The following is an 18,064-nucleotide window of genomic DNA, read 5'->3' on the forward strand; positions in this document are numbered from 1 at the left end:
GCCCTTATTTTTTTTTCAGGATGAGACTGGCCATGCAGTTATAGTCACATCAAATTGTTCCGTCACCATACTGGAAACCTTTCTTGTGGAACAACTTCAGAGATTCCCACACATTAATGATACAACCTGGTTTCAACAAAATGGATCAAGGTCACACACATGCAACAATGCGGTTTCTATGTGCTTGTCCAACAGAAATAATGTTCCCTCACTTTATGGTGAATTTCTTCTTCTGCAGTCTGGTCCACACAACTTCCCAGTAAAAAATGGATTATGTTCTTCTTCTGGAAAAGCTGTAGTAGAACTAGTAACATTATATCAGTTGAGCAGGAGCAACAAATGCTTTTCAGTATCAGGTTAACTGAGCAGTTAATTAAAAGATACTTTGTGTGCGAAAACTTCAATATATTGTCACTTTTTTATACAAAAACACTGTTAAGCCTGTGTTAATCTTAAGTTCTAGTTTCAGCACTCACAATCAATCATAGTCACTCGTAATAGCCAGCTTATGGTTTTGAACCGAACATGTTACCTGAAAGGATTACAAAATGGATTAACCATGGCAATATTCTCGCTCAAATATTATACAGTCTAACCACCAGAAGTGTTCAGCTTGTGGACACTACTTGTATAACATGCCACAGGGATTTCATGTGTTCATTTTTTCACATATCCATATCCACTTTGCCGCACTTCACACTCAAGTTTTAATCATTATTCTGCAAAACCAACACATATATTCAGAGATCTTTATATCCACATCTGAACATGATGATGGCTGAGTGCTTAACTGGACCTTAGACTTCACAAAGAAATTCTTTGGCCCACAAAATTCGCTCGTACATACTTTCCTTTGATTGGCTGATACACATCATAGCCAATCTGATACTAGTATTAAATTGTGCAATACTGAGTCTTTTACCTTTGACCGATCACAACTTTATAGATTTTATGAATAATTTACTAAATGAACAAATTCAGAAAATGCACAGTTATAAAAATAACTCCCCTTTAAATAACAGAATTATCATAAAATATTTTTTGTTTCTCCAGTCCCTTAAACTGGCTAGTTGCACTTTGCAATTTCCCCTGAATGTGATTCACTCTCACAATAATGCATACTCAGTTAATAGACACAGCATTATTAATTTCTTATCTTATTTTCCATTCACACCATCATTCATACTAATAAACAAGTTAAATTAACAATAATTAAAGAAAGTTGTAGTTGTCACAACAGAGCAGTTTTGTTTCTAATATATATTTTAACTACATATTATTTTTTAGAATGTAAGATACTGATACCTTTCGACCATGGTCATAACTGCTTGCAGATAGCTACTGGATCAGAGCACATCTGTTGAGATGTTACATGAAAGCGTGAACAAGGTAGTGATGAGACTGCAGGAATGTTTGCTTAAAGGAGGAGCTCACCTGCAAGATGTCATCTTCAAAAAATAAATTGTACTTTATGTCTTCCAAAGAGGCATTATGTTTACTATCAAATGATACAGACAAATATTTTTAAAAAATTGTCTTTGTGAAATTATATAATTTTCTAAATTCCCAATTTATTTGTATCACCCTGTATGTCTCGTCTGTATATAAAACTTCTCTGCTGCTTCCACCGTTTCCTCCAAACTTGCAACTTCTTTTTTGTTGACAAACTTGGTGATTTTTCACTGTCTTATTGAATGTTTATGTTTGAAGGCTTTTGTTCAGATATCACTAGCAATAAACTGACATTTTTGTGCTAAATATGGGAATGCAACTGCCATCGCCCATTGTTGTAATGTTCTCATCATTACTTGTTCGTAACAGCCTTATACTTCCTGAAATCTTTACCGTGTTTTGGAGCTGATGAATGCAGTTTTGTCATTTCTTGTGCCACCTTGTCCTGTTTCTTTCCTCGAAATCTGGAGATTTTTTTTTCTCCTCCAAGATTGAAAATTGTGATTTTAGTGATGGGAACTCCCATTTGGGACGGGTATCACAAAAACAGATCACTTTCTTCTTATGAACCAGGGATGCCAGAGTGTGAGAAGAATATTTGTCTGGATCATAATCATCATCATTCATGCCTGTACTTGAAGAAGGAACCTGTTACAAATAAAATAAGGCTGCAAACAGCAAAAGTGTATGTGGGCACAGAGAGGAAGAGAGAATAAGAAAATTCACATACCTCTTCATAGAGATTTTGTTCATCTGGTTCAGTGTGTATATTAAAGCTGTATCATTTACTATGAAATTATCTGTCATAATTTCAGTAACCTGTTCTGCAGTTGCTTGACCTATGGCTGTTGCGGCATGACCAACAGCTGTGTGGGGATTGTCCGTTATCGTGCATTTTTCTTTATGAAATTGAATAAGTGTAACAAAGAGCACTGGTGATTTTTTTTAATCTTCATCAGAAGTTTTAATTATGATATTTTCACCAGTCACTTCTCTGGTAGAAAATCCTTGCTTGATTTCCGTTTTCCAATAAAACAAGTTTTTATGATAAATCACCGCAGACACGTGGTGAAATGCTGTTCACAGATGTAGAAACTGTTACATTATCTCTTAAAACAGGTGAAACAACCGACTTTTAGAGATGAATCACTTAAAATCAATCCCTGTTTAACTATTCTCATCATTCAAATTAAAGTAATCATAACTAATTGTAAATTGTATAATTAATTTTGTGTACATAAATTGAACTGTTAAACTATATTTAAATTTTGTAATCGATGATTTAAGTTTGTGGGGAATAAAATGCAATGAATTAAAATAAAACATTGGGGAGCAGTGAAAATCATACTTGAGCTACTGAGTTATCACTCTATTATACTTTCCAACTGTACCCCACTACTAACTGGACAATAGTTATTCCAACGTTACTCACAATGTAAGCAAAAAACTTTTGAGAGCATTTTCCCTTTTCCTTCGGCCCGTCAGACGAAATATTTTAGGAACTTCAAAAGATCATCATGTACTTGTTTTTACTCTCACAATTTGAGCCAAATTGATGGGACTGGTCCCATGCCCTCCCCTTGTCAGTTTAAAAAAAAAGAGTGCAGAAATTTTTAGAGGAAAAAGTTAAAAGAAATTTGTAAGTCTAAAAAATGATTGATGTGTGAAGCCTACAACAACTTCCACCATGATATGTTGGCGGAAGATCGTGCCGAGAACCTGAGAAAATTCTGGTCCTACATAAATTTGCTTAGCAGGTTGAATGCTTCTCTCATGTCACACATCAACCAATCTGTTATGACAAGAGAACACAGCAATAGGAAAGCTTAAGTTTCAAATTTTATGTTTAAGAAATCATTTGCACAGGAGGGCTGTACAGACATATCATTGTACAGACTTCTGTATGGGGGACATAGTAATATGAACCCAGGTGTTGAGAAGTACCTGAAAGAGTTGGAAACAAATGAATTGCCAGGTCCAGGTGGAATCCTAATTCAGTTTTACAGTATTTGACATCGGTCCTTTACTTAGTTTGTGGTTATCATAGACATCTAGCCCACCAGTGCAGAAGCCCATGTGACTGGCGGCAGTGGGAAGGGAGGGGGGGGAGGGGAGTGCAGTTGACCCCTGTGTGTAAGAGAACGAGAGATGGATCCACAAAATTACAGACGAATATCCATAAAACGCAGAATTTTTTAACATTTGTTGTAGAAGGTTTGTTTTTGAATTAGAGCAACTGGAGACTGTTTCATGATGAGCTTTCGATATTATTAACTTGAGATTTACCAACAGTGCAAATGCCATTTATGTGGCAGTTAAAGCTATATGTTCCAGGAGGTTGTCTTGGTATATTTTGTAGATTGAACTATGATGCAAATAACTATTCACATCTTATCAACAATATTAAGATAAGGATAGACAACTACTCATCATAAAGATGATCTATTGAGTTACAGATTGACACAAGGTTTTTGTTGTGTCTGTCTGCAACTCGATGGGTCTTATTTACAGTGAGTAGCAGTGTACCATTTTCCTAATATTGTTGATATTCCAATCTGGAATTTCCATTATTCACATCATGTTTCATAACTTGTCCCAATAAACATTTCACTACCATAACCTCATTGGTGATCTACTTTTGCACACTTTTACGTATATTTGTTTTGTTTTGTTTACTAACCTAATTCTCTTCTTAAATGTTCCTGTGTTTACTGTCCCTGGATTGTTGCCTTTGTCTTCATGTATATGGGACTATGCATATGCCATTGGTAAAGTGACTAGCATTTTTTTTTTTCTATGAAACTTCTTCTTGGTACCAACATTCGCAAATATAACAACTTTGTAAAATGTAAAGCCAGGCTTTCATTACTTCGATATGGAGAGAGGCAGTGGAAGATTAAATGGAAAACTGCCTTGAGTTGTGCTCAAGTTGCTAAATTTATAAGAGCACTGCTCTAAATACGCAGGCATCTGTGTTCAAATTCCATCTGGTTCACAATTTCCATCTTGCAATTAATGTTTAGTTCTTAACTAGAACTGAAAAAGGATATATTTTTAAATTTACATTATTAAAAGGTATTAACAATATTGCTGGAATCCTCAGATGTTAAATAACAAATATATATTTAAAACAATTACAGTATTTTTTAGTGAGAGCACTGAACGTGATGTAATGGTACTAATTTTTCAATATTTGGTATCATGTTTGTCACGATCAGCTTTAAATCACCATGCTCTGTGGTTGACAGTATGTTTCTGTTCATGCTAACCACGCTAAATCCTCTTTGCACTAAATACTTCTTTGTTGCAGCTCATAAAGGTGTATGTACTATAGGAATTTGCCTTTGAATTTTAATTTTACCCTTTCATTTGTTGAGAGTTCCATCAGTGCTTCCTGCAAGGATAATGCTGACATTTGTGGGTCAGAGAAAGGTGTCAGTACCGAACCTGAAATGGTCACTTGAAGATCCTGTAATCTGTTTGTAAAATCTTCCATGAGTGCGTCCGAATGTGGACAACAATATCCTAAAATGTCATCATCATTGGTTTCCGCAGAAGAAAGATTTGGAAACTTTCATACACAATGATAAGCAGAAGTGGGCTCCAGAGCAGCACAGTAGTGTTGTAGGGAAGCTGGACAGGAGCAGAAGTGATTAGCAAACATGTAAATACAGCAAACAAAAGTTTTATTTAACTTGTAACTAAAGAGCCTCATGCAGTGTGAAGCTCCCACTTCTAATGCACGGGTGAACTGTTGAAGGCTGGTTAAGAATGAAGATGGTCAAACACTGCAGCTGAGACTGGGCGTGTAACTGCTGCAGGTCATCCTATATCGCAGTGGCAGAGGGAGCTTGTAGTCGGTGCTGCTGAAGGTATGGTGCAGTGGGCACACATTATCGGATCTGCTGGGTCCCCACGTGACTGCTGTCAGTGTTTGTCAGAATGTGCGTTTCCATTTCCAGCTGAGAGACACCAGTGAGCGTGTTATTGATCTATAATACCACAGTTTTTGACAAAAATTATATCTGTACTAGCCAAGTTTTGACACAAAAGTAGAAATATACTACACAACAGTTGAAAGGATTACTCTTTCAGCGTCCTGTAATTGTTTCCCATTGTGCCATACAAGTTTGAAATTTGGCTCAAAGGTGCCCACAACCTTCATCTGTAATGGTGCAAAATCATGACATCCTGCTAAGTAACTCTTATGCTGAGCAACGATTCAATCAGCAAGGTGTCAATATGTACTAAAGAAAGGCCACAGCTCAGAAGTTTATGTGAGCTATAAGGTGGGCTAATGCTGTCACTTTGGCACCATATTTCACCTTAATTATGCTCAACACCACCTCAGCTGTCACACAATGAGAAGGGCATCACAGTCCCTCTTACCCACATTTCACCCCATCTTTTGACATCTCAGCGGTGGAAGTCAGAGCCGTGACAACTGGCACTGAAGTCATGCAATTTTCTGATTTGTAGCTGAACAAAACATTTCAGACACACCACTGCACAGAATCGACATGGAAAGGCCACAGAGGGTGGCATAAATGGCGTCAATGAAACTATCCCTTTCCCTGGGGCACTCATTCTCACACATTGTGTAATTGAAAATGATAGTTCGCAGTGTGATGAGCAGCAGGAAGAAATTCTTGTCATCCTGACACTGCTGACACCCTCATACACTTCAACCTTTCTCTGAGGACATCTGGGGCTACATTCCCTCTGAGTGTCATCAAACCCCCTTTGGAGTGCAGTCCGAACAAGTTTTGCGCTTGTGTATGGGTTGGAGCCACTAGGAACCGTTCAAAAACATATGATGAAATTTGAACACGATCCGAGGCAGTGAAGGGTATAAATGTTTTTTCAACTCTCCTATTTTCCACCCTCCTGTGGCATGATCACATGTGTGTTAATAAAAGAGCAAAGGGTCTCTCTAAGACCCTCCAGTTTGGTAATGCCCTTGTTGCCAATGACGCACCTATATTGAGCATGTTAGAAATGTACCTTCAGAAATTTTGACACCAAATTAGCCTGGCAGCTACTCTAGCAGTTGAAGGTTAGGCAACACCTTCGCCACCCCTCAGGTGCGGTTTGCCTGTCTTCAGACTCTAGAGCAGGTGCGGGCTAAATTGGTGTCAAAGTTTCTGACAGGTACACTTGTAATGCACCCAACAAAGGTGGGATGGGTGATTCCAAGGGTGTTGTCCAACTGGGAGGTCTTAGATGGACCCTTTGCTCTTTTATTCATGTTTATGTTACAGTTGCACTCCCATGTGATAGCACCACAGGAGGGTGAAAAACAGGGTGGCTGAAAAATCATTGATTCGCCCTGTACTGTGCTATTACTCAGTGGGACTTTCTTAATGGTATCTGACAATGGTTTATGCAATGCAGTTCGCAAGACCTCACTAACAGTTACAGTATCAATTCCTCTCCAATAGTGTGGCGTTTTTCAGATTTATCAGTAAGTAAAGAAATTTTATAAGAGGCAAGTAACCTATCCTTATTTTGATTCAGTGCCACACAAAAAATATTTGGTAGCATTTGATCCATTGAAATTCGTTCTTTGAGGCTTTGTAAGTAAGACAAATTTTTATTTTCATTATCAGGATGCATTTTTATCAGATGTTCTTCTAATCTTGAAGATTTCGTGACTACATTTGGAAATACTTTCTGGCATATCACTCACATTGGTAATTTATAAAAACCTGCTTTAGCTGCCACCATACAAATCATTACTATATTAAATTAGTTATTATGATTTAATTGTGTAAATATAAATAACATTTTGATTTGTGTTGTTATTAGAGTCTGCAAATACAAATATAACATGAAAAAAATAAAAATTTGAAGTTTAATTGAAGATAATATTTCCTGCATGTTTTTTTACTTGTGTTCTCTGTTGTAACTTGTCCCTCATGGGAAAACTTTACGAAGCTGTTCCGTAGTATCTTAGTGCACTAGTGGCCTATGATGCACAATTTTTATATTTTTTTGCTGCTAAGTGTTTTACCTTTCACGTGCATACAACAATAACTGCTTACAAAATTTAGCAATATAAGGTGAAATGGTGGAGTACAAAATACCAGTATGCAGTAATGGATTTTTTCCCTAGCTATTATTCGGTTATGGAGATAATATTTTAACTTTTGGCACAACACTTCCCAAAGTCCCACCTAAGTAAGCTACACTTCAAAATGCGTCTTTTTGAGAAATAACTTGCAGTGTTGCCCTTATGCAGAATATATTTAAAGTATGTGCCAATAAACCAATAAATGTTCTTTAAAGGTGCCATAAGAAAAGTAACTGAATTCCTATGAAACGAAATACTTTTTTACGTCATGGAACAAGTGTTTGTTCATATGATATTATTATTATGTAATGATAAGACAGAGATTCAGGAAGCAGGTTTTAAATTGTAAGACATTTCCAGGGGCAGATGTAGACTCTGACCACAATCTATTGGATATGAACTATAGATTAAAACTGAAGAAACTGCAAAAAGGTAGGAATTTGAGGAGATGGGACCTGGATAAACTGAAAGAACCAGAGGTTGTAGAGAGCTTCAGGGAGAGCATTAGGGAATGATTGACAAGAATGGAAGAAAGAATGGGTAACTTTGAGAGATGAAATAATGAAGGTAGCCGAAGATCAAGTAGGTAAAAAGACGAAGGCTAATAGAAATCCTGGGGTAACAGAAGAGGTATTGAATTTAATTGATGAAAGGAGAAAATATAAAAAAAATGCATTAAATGAAGCAGGCAAAAAGGAATACAAACATCTCAAAAATGAGATCAACAGCAAGTGCAAAATGGCTAAGCAGGGATGGCTAGAGGACAAATGTAAGGATTTAGAGGCTTATCTCACTAGGGGTAAGATAGATACTGCCTACAGGAAAATTAAAGAGACCACCTTTGTTGAAAAGAGAACCACTTGCATGAACATCAAGAGCTCAGATGGAAACCCAGTTCTAAGCAAGGAAGGGAAAGTAGAAAGGTGGAAGGACTATATAAAGGGTCTATACAAGGGCTATGTTCTTGAGGACAAATTTATAGAAATGGAAGAGAATGTAGATGAAGATGAAATAGGAGATATGATATTGTGTGAAGAGTTTGACATGGCACTGAAAGACCTGAGTCAAAACAAGGCCCCGGGAGTAGACAACATTCCCTTGGAACTACTGTCAGCCTTGGGAGAGCCAGGCCTAACAAAACTCTACCATCTGGTGAGTAAGATGTATGAGACAGGCGAAATACCCTCAGACTTCAAGAAGAATATAATAATTCCAATCCCAAAGAAAGCAGGTGTTAACAGATGTGAAAATTACCAAACTATTAGTTTAATAAGCCACAGCTGCAAAATACTAACACGAACAGAAAAACTGGTTGAAGCCAACCTCAGGGGAGATCGGTTTGGATTCCGTAGAAATGTTGGAACAAGTGAGGCAATACTGATCCTATGACTTATCTTAGAAAATAGATTAACGAAAGGCAAATTTACGTTCTCGTATTTGTAGACTTAGAGAAAGCTTTTGACAATGTTGACTGGAATACTCTCTTTCAAATTCTGGAGGTGGCAGGGCTAAAATACAGGGAGTGAAGGCCTATTTACAATTTGTATAGAAACCAGATGGCAGTTATGAGAGTTGAGGGACATGAAAGCGAAGCAGTGGTTGGGAAGGGAGTGAGACAGTGTTGTAGCCTCTCCCCGATGTTATTCAATCTGTATATTGAGCAAGCAGTAAAGGAAACAAAAGAAAAATTTGGAGTAGGTATTAAAATTCAGGGAGAAGAAATAAAAACTTTGAGGTTTGCTGATGACATTGTAATTCTGTCAGAGACAGCAAAGGACCTGGAAGAGCAGTTGAACAGACTAGACAGTGTCTTGAAAGGAGGATATAAGATGAAAATCAATGAAAGCAAAATGAGAATAATGGACTGTAGTCAAATTAAATTGGGTGATGCTGCGGGAATTATATTAGGAAATGAGACACTTAAAGTAGTAAATGAGTTTTGCTATTTGGGGAGAAATATAACTGATGATGGTCGAAGTAGAGAGGATATAAAATGTAGATTGGCAATGGCAAGGAAAGCATTTGTGAAGAAGAGAAATTGGTAAACATCGAGTATAGATTTAAGTGTCAGGAAGTCATTTCTGAAAGTGTTTGTATGGAGTGTAGCCATGTATGGAAGTGAAACGTGGATGGTAAATAGTTTGGACAAGAAGAGAATAGAAGCTTTCGAAATGTGGTGCTACAGAAGAATGCTGAAAATTAGATGGGTAGATCACATAACTAATGAGGAAGTATTGAATAGGATTGGGGAGAAGAGAAGTTTGTGGCAAAACTTGACCAGAAGAAGGGATCGGTTGGTAGGGCATATTCTGAGGCATCAAGGGATCACCAATTTAGTATTGAAGGGCAGCGTGGAGGGTAAAAATCATAGAGGGAGACTAAGAGACGAATATACTAAACAGATTCAGAGGGATGTAGGTTGCAGTACATACTGGGAGATGAAGGAGCTTGCACAGGATAGAGTAGCATGGAGAGCTGCATCAGACCAGTCTCTGGACTGCAGACCACAACAAGAAGTAAGCAGTGTTTCATTATTTTTCTGGTATTTCATTTATCACATTACATACAACGTAGGCTACTTTGATCTTTGTCAGAAAGCTTATAATCTGTATAAGTACACGTTCATTTGCCATCCTGAAAATTAATAATATCAGTTGCTAGAAGAAATACTAAACATATAACTCTAGAAAATGTGATTGTAAATGTACCTCTGTTGTAAACAGTTATTGTAACAGATATGTGTTTTTAACATGCGGTCCATGTAAGTAATCCTTTGAATTGGTGTGCAGTGGTTCACAGTTGCTCTGAATGACCTTTGAAAAAAAATCTACTGGAAACAAGAGGCCTTGGGTTTTGAAGTACTGTAAAGCATAATGAACCATTGGGGGGGGGGAGGGGGGGGGGGGCAGGTATCTTCACTATTCTGCACATATGTTTATCTTGCCACAAACCACTGCTAACTGGTATAATGTAAGCTTTATTGATTCAGCCACATCAATTGCAGATTATTCCACTTGGTTTTGCTGTGTGTCAGATAGCTAGGGGCATCAGAATATGTACCGAAGAAAAGACAGCGACATAAAAAAAGGGGAGCTTATACTTACTAAGTAAACTGTCATGTACTCCTTGTCAAAAATGTTGTAAGGATGAGAGCTGATTGTACTGCACCTTTCCATTGTGGCTTTGTGAGTATTACCTGAAGGGGAGAAAGGTGGGGGGGGGGGGGAGGGGGGGGGGAGAAGGAGAAGGTGTGAGTGACCATCAATACCCTTCAAATTTGCTCTGGATCAAGGCCCCCCCCCCCTCCCCTCCCTTTCCCAGACATCATGACTGGCCACCAGTGGGTGGTACCACCCCAGTAAGAACTGCTGCATTTGAAATAATGATAAATGAGAAATATCTTACATGAATAAGTCAAAAGTTCCAGTTTCAGATACTGGAAACATAACTGTGTGCAGCGTCTCAGTGATACTAGTTGCAGGAGAGTATTTCTCTGGAGATAATTTAATAGTCTTTTGTTTCTTTTTTATTTACCTTGTTTCTTTCAAGGTTGTGTTACCTGTTTGTGGCTTTCCAGGCAATGCTGGACCATAAGGCTTCATTAAAACTGTTGTATGTTACCCCAGAGAAGCTAGCTAAGAGCAAACGGTTTATGGCAAAGCTGCAGAAAATGTATTCAATGGGAAGACTGTCACTCCTTGCTATTGATGAAGTACATTGCTGTTCTCAGTGGGGCCATGACTTTAGGCCAGGTATGACAAAAAAATACTATAATGTTTGTGTGAGTGTGTAAATCATTTGTTTCATTGTGTTTCTTAGTATAGACGTAATATAAAACTGGACAGGACATCATAGTAAGTAGGGGCACACCATTTGAAAATGTTATTCTTGTTGAGTTTGTGTTAGTGGTAAAATATTTATTAGACGAGTTTTGAAACTGATATTAGGCTCATTCTTTGAAGTATGTACCATTATAAGTGTGACAGATCACAGTTTATTGAATAGACAGAATTATTGCTTTTAAGCAGAATATATGGCAAAGATGCAGTGAACACTCGAAACTAAGAATTTCCATTTTTAACTTGAAACAGGTTGTGGGATTCAAGGGACCAGACTGCTATGGTCATCGGTCCTAACTTGAAACAGGAAAAATAATGTTCACACATCATTATTTGTGTTGGACAAAAATTTGTGTTTTCTAAGGCTTTTCCATTTCAGTTTTGTTAAATTCTTCTAGCTATCAAAAGGAGCCAGGCGTTCCCAATTTCTTTGATGATCCATCCCATCTGAAATGTCTTCAATTTGATCACCCTATTGGTGTGACATGTTGAAATACACACATCAAAAAAAGTTTTGCATCAACCCGGTACCCAGAATTGCTGAAGATAGACGTTGACTGTGGATATTGTATCACAGACACAGTCCTTTCGACTGTTCAGAGATCTCACTAAAACCGCCCAAAGATGTAAACAACCATGCATGAGCAGTGCCTGTTAGACGGAGGGGGTTGGATAGCTGATCAGTTCCAGTCATTCCAAAAGGAAGGAGGTACATGGCTCGTGTTGTCTGTAGTTCAACCGTGCCTAGACGGTCAATACCGTGGTTCAATTGCACCCGTATTGTTACTTTATGCCAGGAAGGGCACTCAACAAGAGATGTGTCCAGGCATCTTGGAGTGAACCAAAGGAATGTTGTTCGGACATGGAGGGGATACAGGGAGATACTGTTGATGACATGCCTTACTCAGGCTGCCCAAGGGCTACTACTGCCGTGGATGACTGCCACCTACGGATTATGGCTCAGAGGAACCCTGACAGCAATGCCACCATGTTGAATAATGCTTTTCGTGCAGTCACAGGACTCAAACTATGCGCGGTAGGCTGCATAATGTGCAACTTCAGTCCCGATGCCCATGGTGAGGCCCATCTTTGCAACCACGATACCGTACAGTGCAGTACAGATGGACTCAACAACATGCCGAGTGGACTGCTCAGGATTGGCATCACGTTCTCTTCACCAATGAGTGTTGCATATGCCTTCAATGGAACAATTGTCGGAGACATGCATGGAGGCAACCCGGTCAGGCTGAATGCCTTAGACACACTGTCCAACGAGTGCAGCAAGGTGGAGATTCTCTGCTGTTTTGGGGCGGCATTATGTGGGGCCGGTGTATGCCGCTGGTGGTCATGGAAGGCACCATAATGGCTGTACAATATGTGAATTCGCTATATGATATGTGAATTCCATCCTCTGACTGATAGTGCAATGATATCAGCAGCATATTGGTGAGGCATTCGTCTTCATGGATGACAGTTCGCACCCCCGTCGTGCACTTCTTGTGAATGACTTCCTTCAGGATAGCGACATCGGCCGACTCGGGTGGCCAGCATGTTCTCTAGACATGATCCCTATTGAACATGTGTGGGATAAATTGGAAAATGCTGTATATGGATGACGTGACCCACCAACCACTCTGAGGGATCTACGCCGAATTGATGTTGTGGAGTGGGACAATCTGGACCAATAGTGCCTTGATGAACTTGTGGATAGTATGCTACAATGAATCTGGATCACCACTGCTGAAGGTTTTGCTGTATGGTGGTACAACATGCAATATGTGGTTTCCATGAGCTATAAAAAGGGAGGAAATGTTTATGTTGATCTCTATTCCAATTTTCTGTACAGGTTCCAGAACTCTTGGAACCAAGGTGATGCAAAACTTTTTTGGTTGTGTGTACTCTTCACTGCCTCAGAAATATGTTCTTTTACTTTCGTATTCTCTTTTTAAGTAATAAAACAACATTCAATGCAATGCTTCTTATCAGTCAACTTTTACAAAGCCTTCAGACCCATTGTAGTTTTAGCTTTGCATGCTTCCTGATGGCTGAGCAAGGTGGCGTAGTGTTAAGACATTTGACTTGTATTCAGGAGGACAGCAGTTCAAATCCCCATCCATCCATCTGTGATTTCCTTAAATCACTCAAGGCCAGCATCAGGATGCTCCGTAAAAAAGGCATGGCCAATTACTTCATGAAAACTGGTTTAGTGCTCTGTCTCTAATGAACTTATCACTGATGTGATGTTAAACCCTAATCTTCCAGCTTCCTGGTCACTACAATTTGTACGCTTGTCCTGTCATGTATTTTCTGTTCTTTTGTTTCAGAATTAAGCTATTCTGCCTGACAATTAGTCCATGCAGAAAAGATGTCATCTGTGAACTGTGTCCTGTGATAAGCTCTCAACATAGCTGATCCCTGAATTCATTTACATATGACTGAGCTATTCAAGTTTTAGTAGTTGTTGCATAATGCATTTGTAATTTTTACCATCGTAACTGACTTTTTGTCAAAATGAGGTTTTAGGGTGATAAAAATGATGCCTTTATTTGCAGTCAATATGGTACTGGGAAAGGGCATGGATCAGGAGCATGTAGGCCTTGTATATGTGCACTATTAGTATGGTGTGATGTGATAACAGTGATGACAAGAATTATGTTATGTTGAAGTATAGATATGAGCCAATTACATCTGTGGTTAGTTTCCTGTGTTAAGGATGGGAATTGACAGACAATGATATATAGTTGGTAAACTAATGGCAAAGTATGTTGAGTGGAAAACTTATAGGCAGCAACAGGACGACTGCAGCATGATTAGGACCATGTCTTAGGAAATGAGTAGAAGATACAAATGCAAAAATTCAGACTGTGTGAGAAATTTAATGGAGCCAGGAGCTACGCACTTACCTGAAACAACTGATTTTGAAGGCCTTTGAAGTAGGCTCAGATTTTTCATGTAGAATCACAGGGATAGATTTTGTGTGCTTTGTGTAATTGAAGAAGGCCCTTGACCATATAAAAATTACCATGTAGCACAAATGTAGTGGAATCTTTGTCACCTATGAGGGTTATATACCATGAGCCCAAAGCAAACAAATTAATCAATGTTTAGTCGGATTTTTATTGGGATTCTGAATGTCCCTGTATAAGGACTGGAAATAACCAAGTTCTTAAAGGTTATTGTGAAATGGTGGAAAATCATAGTTTGCTGATGGACAAGATTATTCTGTTTCAGTGTCACATGTAGCAGCTGATCGTGCTGACAGTTGATCTGTCCACAATAGGGCAATGCATTTCCACTCAACAGTTGTACGTAATTTGTTAATATAAAATGAAAATGGAAAATCTGGGATGGAAAAACAAAAATATGAAATAGGATAGATCACTGCCCATGACATGGAAGAGGTATTGAGCAGCAGACTTGCATATTGAATGAAGACTATTACGTATTATAAGATGGGTGACAGAGTTCTTCTTCATACATAGGCAGAAAACACGAACACACACACACACACACACACACACACACACACACACACAGCCATTGTCATCTCTGGTCATTAAGGCATGACTGCAGCGAACCAGGATCTCAGATGGGATGGGTAATGGGACCACAGAAGAGATGCAGAGTGGAGAGGGGAATGGATAGCAGGGTAGGAATGTGGGGAAATGCTGTAGTGCTGCCTGTGGGAGTGGTAGGGGATAGGACTGTGGAATGCTAAATGCAACACCAGGAGGCCATGCTGGGGGAAAAGGGGAGAGGAGAGAAGCAGAGAAGGGGAAAGGACTACTTGGATGTGCTGGGGGTGGGGGAGAGGGGGGGGGGAGGGTTGGAAAGATAGCAGGCATGTGCAATGCCAGAGTGGGGAGCAAGGAAAGCGGTAGAGGCGGGTGTGGACAGGGACTAGCGAAGGTTGAAATGGGGTAGGTGGGTTAAGTGAATGTAAGTAAATGAAAGATATGTTGTAGGGAGAGTCCCCACCTGTGCATTTCAGAAAAGCTGTTGTTGCTGAAATAACCCACATGGCGTGGTCTGTGAAGCAATCAGAGAGAGAGAGAGAGAGAGAGAGAGAGAGAGAGAGAGAGAGAGTTGTATGTTCATGTGTACATGGTTTTCTATCTGAAGAGTACTCTTCTATCCATAGGTTATGATACCTAACAGTCTTCTCTAACATGCCTGTCTGCTGCTCAGTGCCTCCTCTATGTGGTGAATAGCAATCTGTACTCTTTCACATGGCTAATATTGATGCTCTGTGTGATTCTTTTTCCTTACAGCGTATTTTGGGGGATGAGGAAACACCTGGATTGTCACTTTATATGCTGATTTTTGTTTTCATTCACTTAAAATAAAAATCCATGATTCTGAAACTAAATGGTTCAAATACTTGTCTTGTATGAGAACAAATTGTTTTTCTAGCTCTCCTCTTCGTGTCTCTCCTCCTCTTCATGTACCTCTTGTTCCATATCTTTCTTATTTATCTTGTAGAGACATGGAAAACTAAACAATGGAAAATCCATGATTGAATAATGACAATATTGTGTAAAGATAGATTGCTACTCATCATGTAGCAGATACGTTGAGTAGCAGATAGGTACAACAAAAACACTGTTAAACAAGTAAGCTTTAGGCCAAAACGGCCTTAATCAGAATTGAGCAAAAAGAAGAAAAGAAAAAAGAAACACCCCCCCCCCCCCCCACACACACACACACACATGCACGCACGCACGCACACGCACAAATGTCCAGGGTCTCCATCCGTTGAGACCAGACTGTAAACAGCGGCACATGATGGGGGGAGCAGTCTAAGTGGTGGTGGTAAGGGAGGGGGAGGAGGGTGAAGCGGGGATCAGAAAAGGAGAGGAGTAAAAAGACTGCGGGTGTATTGGTGGAATAGAGGGCTGTGTAATGCCAGAGTGGGAACAGGAAACAGAATAGACAGGTGTAGGACAGTGACTGACAGAGGTTGAGGGCAGGAGGGTCACAGGAGCATAGGATACATTGCAGGGGGAGTTCCCACCTGTGCAGCTCAGAAAATCAGGTGTTGGTAGGAAGGATCCAGATAGCACGGGCTGTGAAGCAGTCATTAAAATGAAGAATGTTGTGTTGGGCAGTGTGCCCAGCAACTGGGTGGTCCAGCTGTTTCTTGGCCACAGTTTGTTGGCGGTCACTAATGCAGACCGACAGCTTTGTTGGTGGTCATGCTCACGTAGAACACAGCACAGTGGTTGTAGCTTAGCTTGTAGATCAGATGACTGGTTTCACAGGTAGCCCAGCCTCTGATGGGATAGGTGATGCTTGTGCCTGTACTGGCACTGGTGGTCTTGGGAAGATGTGTGGGACAGGGCTTGCATCTTGTCTATTACAGGGATATAAGCCATGAGGCAAGGGATCGGGAGCAGGGGTTTGGTAATGACGGAAGTGAGTATTGTTTAAATGGAACATTACTCTTCGAGGAGTGGGAAGGGTAGTGGGTGGGACATTCCTCATTTCAGGGCAGGACAAGAAGTATTCGAAACTCTGATGGAGAATGTGATTCAGTTGCTCCAGTCCTGTATGATAATGAGTACCAAGGGGAATGTTCGTCTGTGGCTATACGGTGAGACTTTAGGAGGTGATGAGTGACTGTAGAGATGAGGCAAGTAAGATCTGTTTCTGTACAAGGTTGGGAGGATACTTACAGTCTGTGAATGCCTCAGTGAGGCCTGTGGTATATTTCGAGACAGACTGCTCATCACTAAAAATGAGATATCCGCAGGTGGCTTGGCTGTGTATAGAAGGGACTTCTTGGTATGGAATGAACAGCTGTTGAAGTGGAGCTATTGCTTGTGATTGGTTGGTTTGACATAGACGGAGGCACTGATGTAGCCATCTTTGAAGTGCGGCCAGCATCAATAGAGCGGCTTGTTGAATTGAGGAGGACCAGGTGAAGTGACTTGAAGAGCAAACAGCTGGACCACCCAGTTTCTGAGCACGCTGTTCAACACAATGTTCTTCATTTCAATAACTTCTCATTGTGGAACACACACACACACACACACACACACACACACACACACACACACACACACACACACACACACACACCTATCCCCTTCCCCGTTCCCACTCTAGCACTACACAGCCTTCTATTCCACCAACACACTTTTCTTCTTTTCATATACTCGCTTCACCCCCCGCCCCCTCCCCCCCCCTGTCCTCCCTCAATTACCCTCCATCTAACCTCTTGAATGCACCTAGCTGCCCTACCTTCTCTCCACCTCATCCCTCTATACTCTCACAAGCAGCATTTTACTGTCCCCCACACCTACTCTTCTATCCCTCCCCCTTCTTGCCCCCACCTCCTCCTTACCCCCACTACCCACCTAGATTGCTTCTCACATTACGTACTGCTGCCTCAGAAGCCAGAGATTGTGGTAATGTGTGTGTGTGTGTGTGTGTGTGTGTGTTCTTGGCTGAAAGCTTGCTTGTTTGATAGTCTTTTTGTTGTGCCTATCTGTAATTTGACGTTTCTGCTATATGGTGAATAGCAATCTACCCTTTTCATAGTACTCTTAGAAACAGAAAAGCTATAGTTAAAGGGATTTGACAGTTGTAGCTTAATTTTTACAAAAAATAAAAAAAAAGTGACAGAATAGGAAAAAGCAGGGAGAAGATTTTGAATTTGTGTAAGGATAGGAAAGTCAAGGCAAAGGGAACAGAACAT

At 39.9% G+C, this 18,064-nt stretch overlaps 1 protein-coding gene across 7 annotated transcripts in view; it reads left to right on the forward strand.

Moving 5' to 3' along the window:
- LOC126335096 (ATP-dependent DNA helicase Q1-like) overlaps positions 1–18,064 on the forward strand; it is a 138,640-nt gene that overhangs the window by 48,101 nt on the left and 72,475 nt on the right. For all 7 annotated transcript variants that reach the window (XM_049998009.1, XM_049998007.1, XM_049998006.1 and 4 more), the window contains one exon: positions 11,103–11,277. In XM_049998009.1, coding sequence (XP_049853966.1) covers positions 11,103–11,277 — 175 coding nt within the window. The remainder of the gene's footprint in view (positions 1–11,102; positions 11,278–18,064) is intronic.

Source organism: Schistocerca gregaria, chromosome 2 (assembly GCF_023897955.1).
Source record: "Schistocerca gregaria isolate iqSchGreg1 chromosome 2, iqSchGreg1.2, whole genome shotgun sequence".
Classification (NCBI taxonomy): domain Eukaryota; kingdom Metazoa; phylum Arthropoda; class Insecta; order Orthoptera; family Acrididae; genus Schistocerca; species Schistocerca gregaria.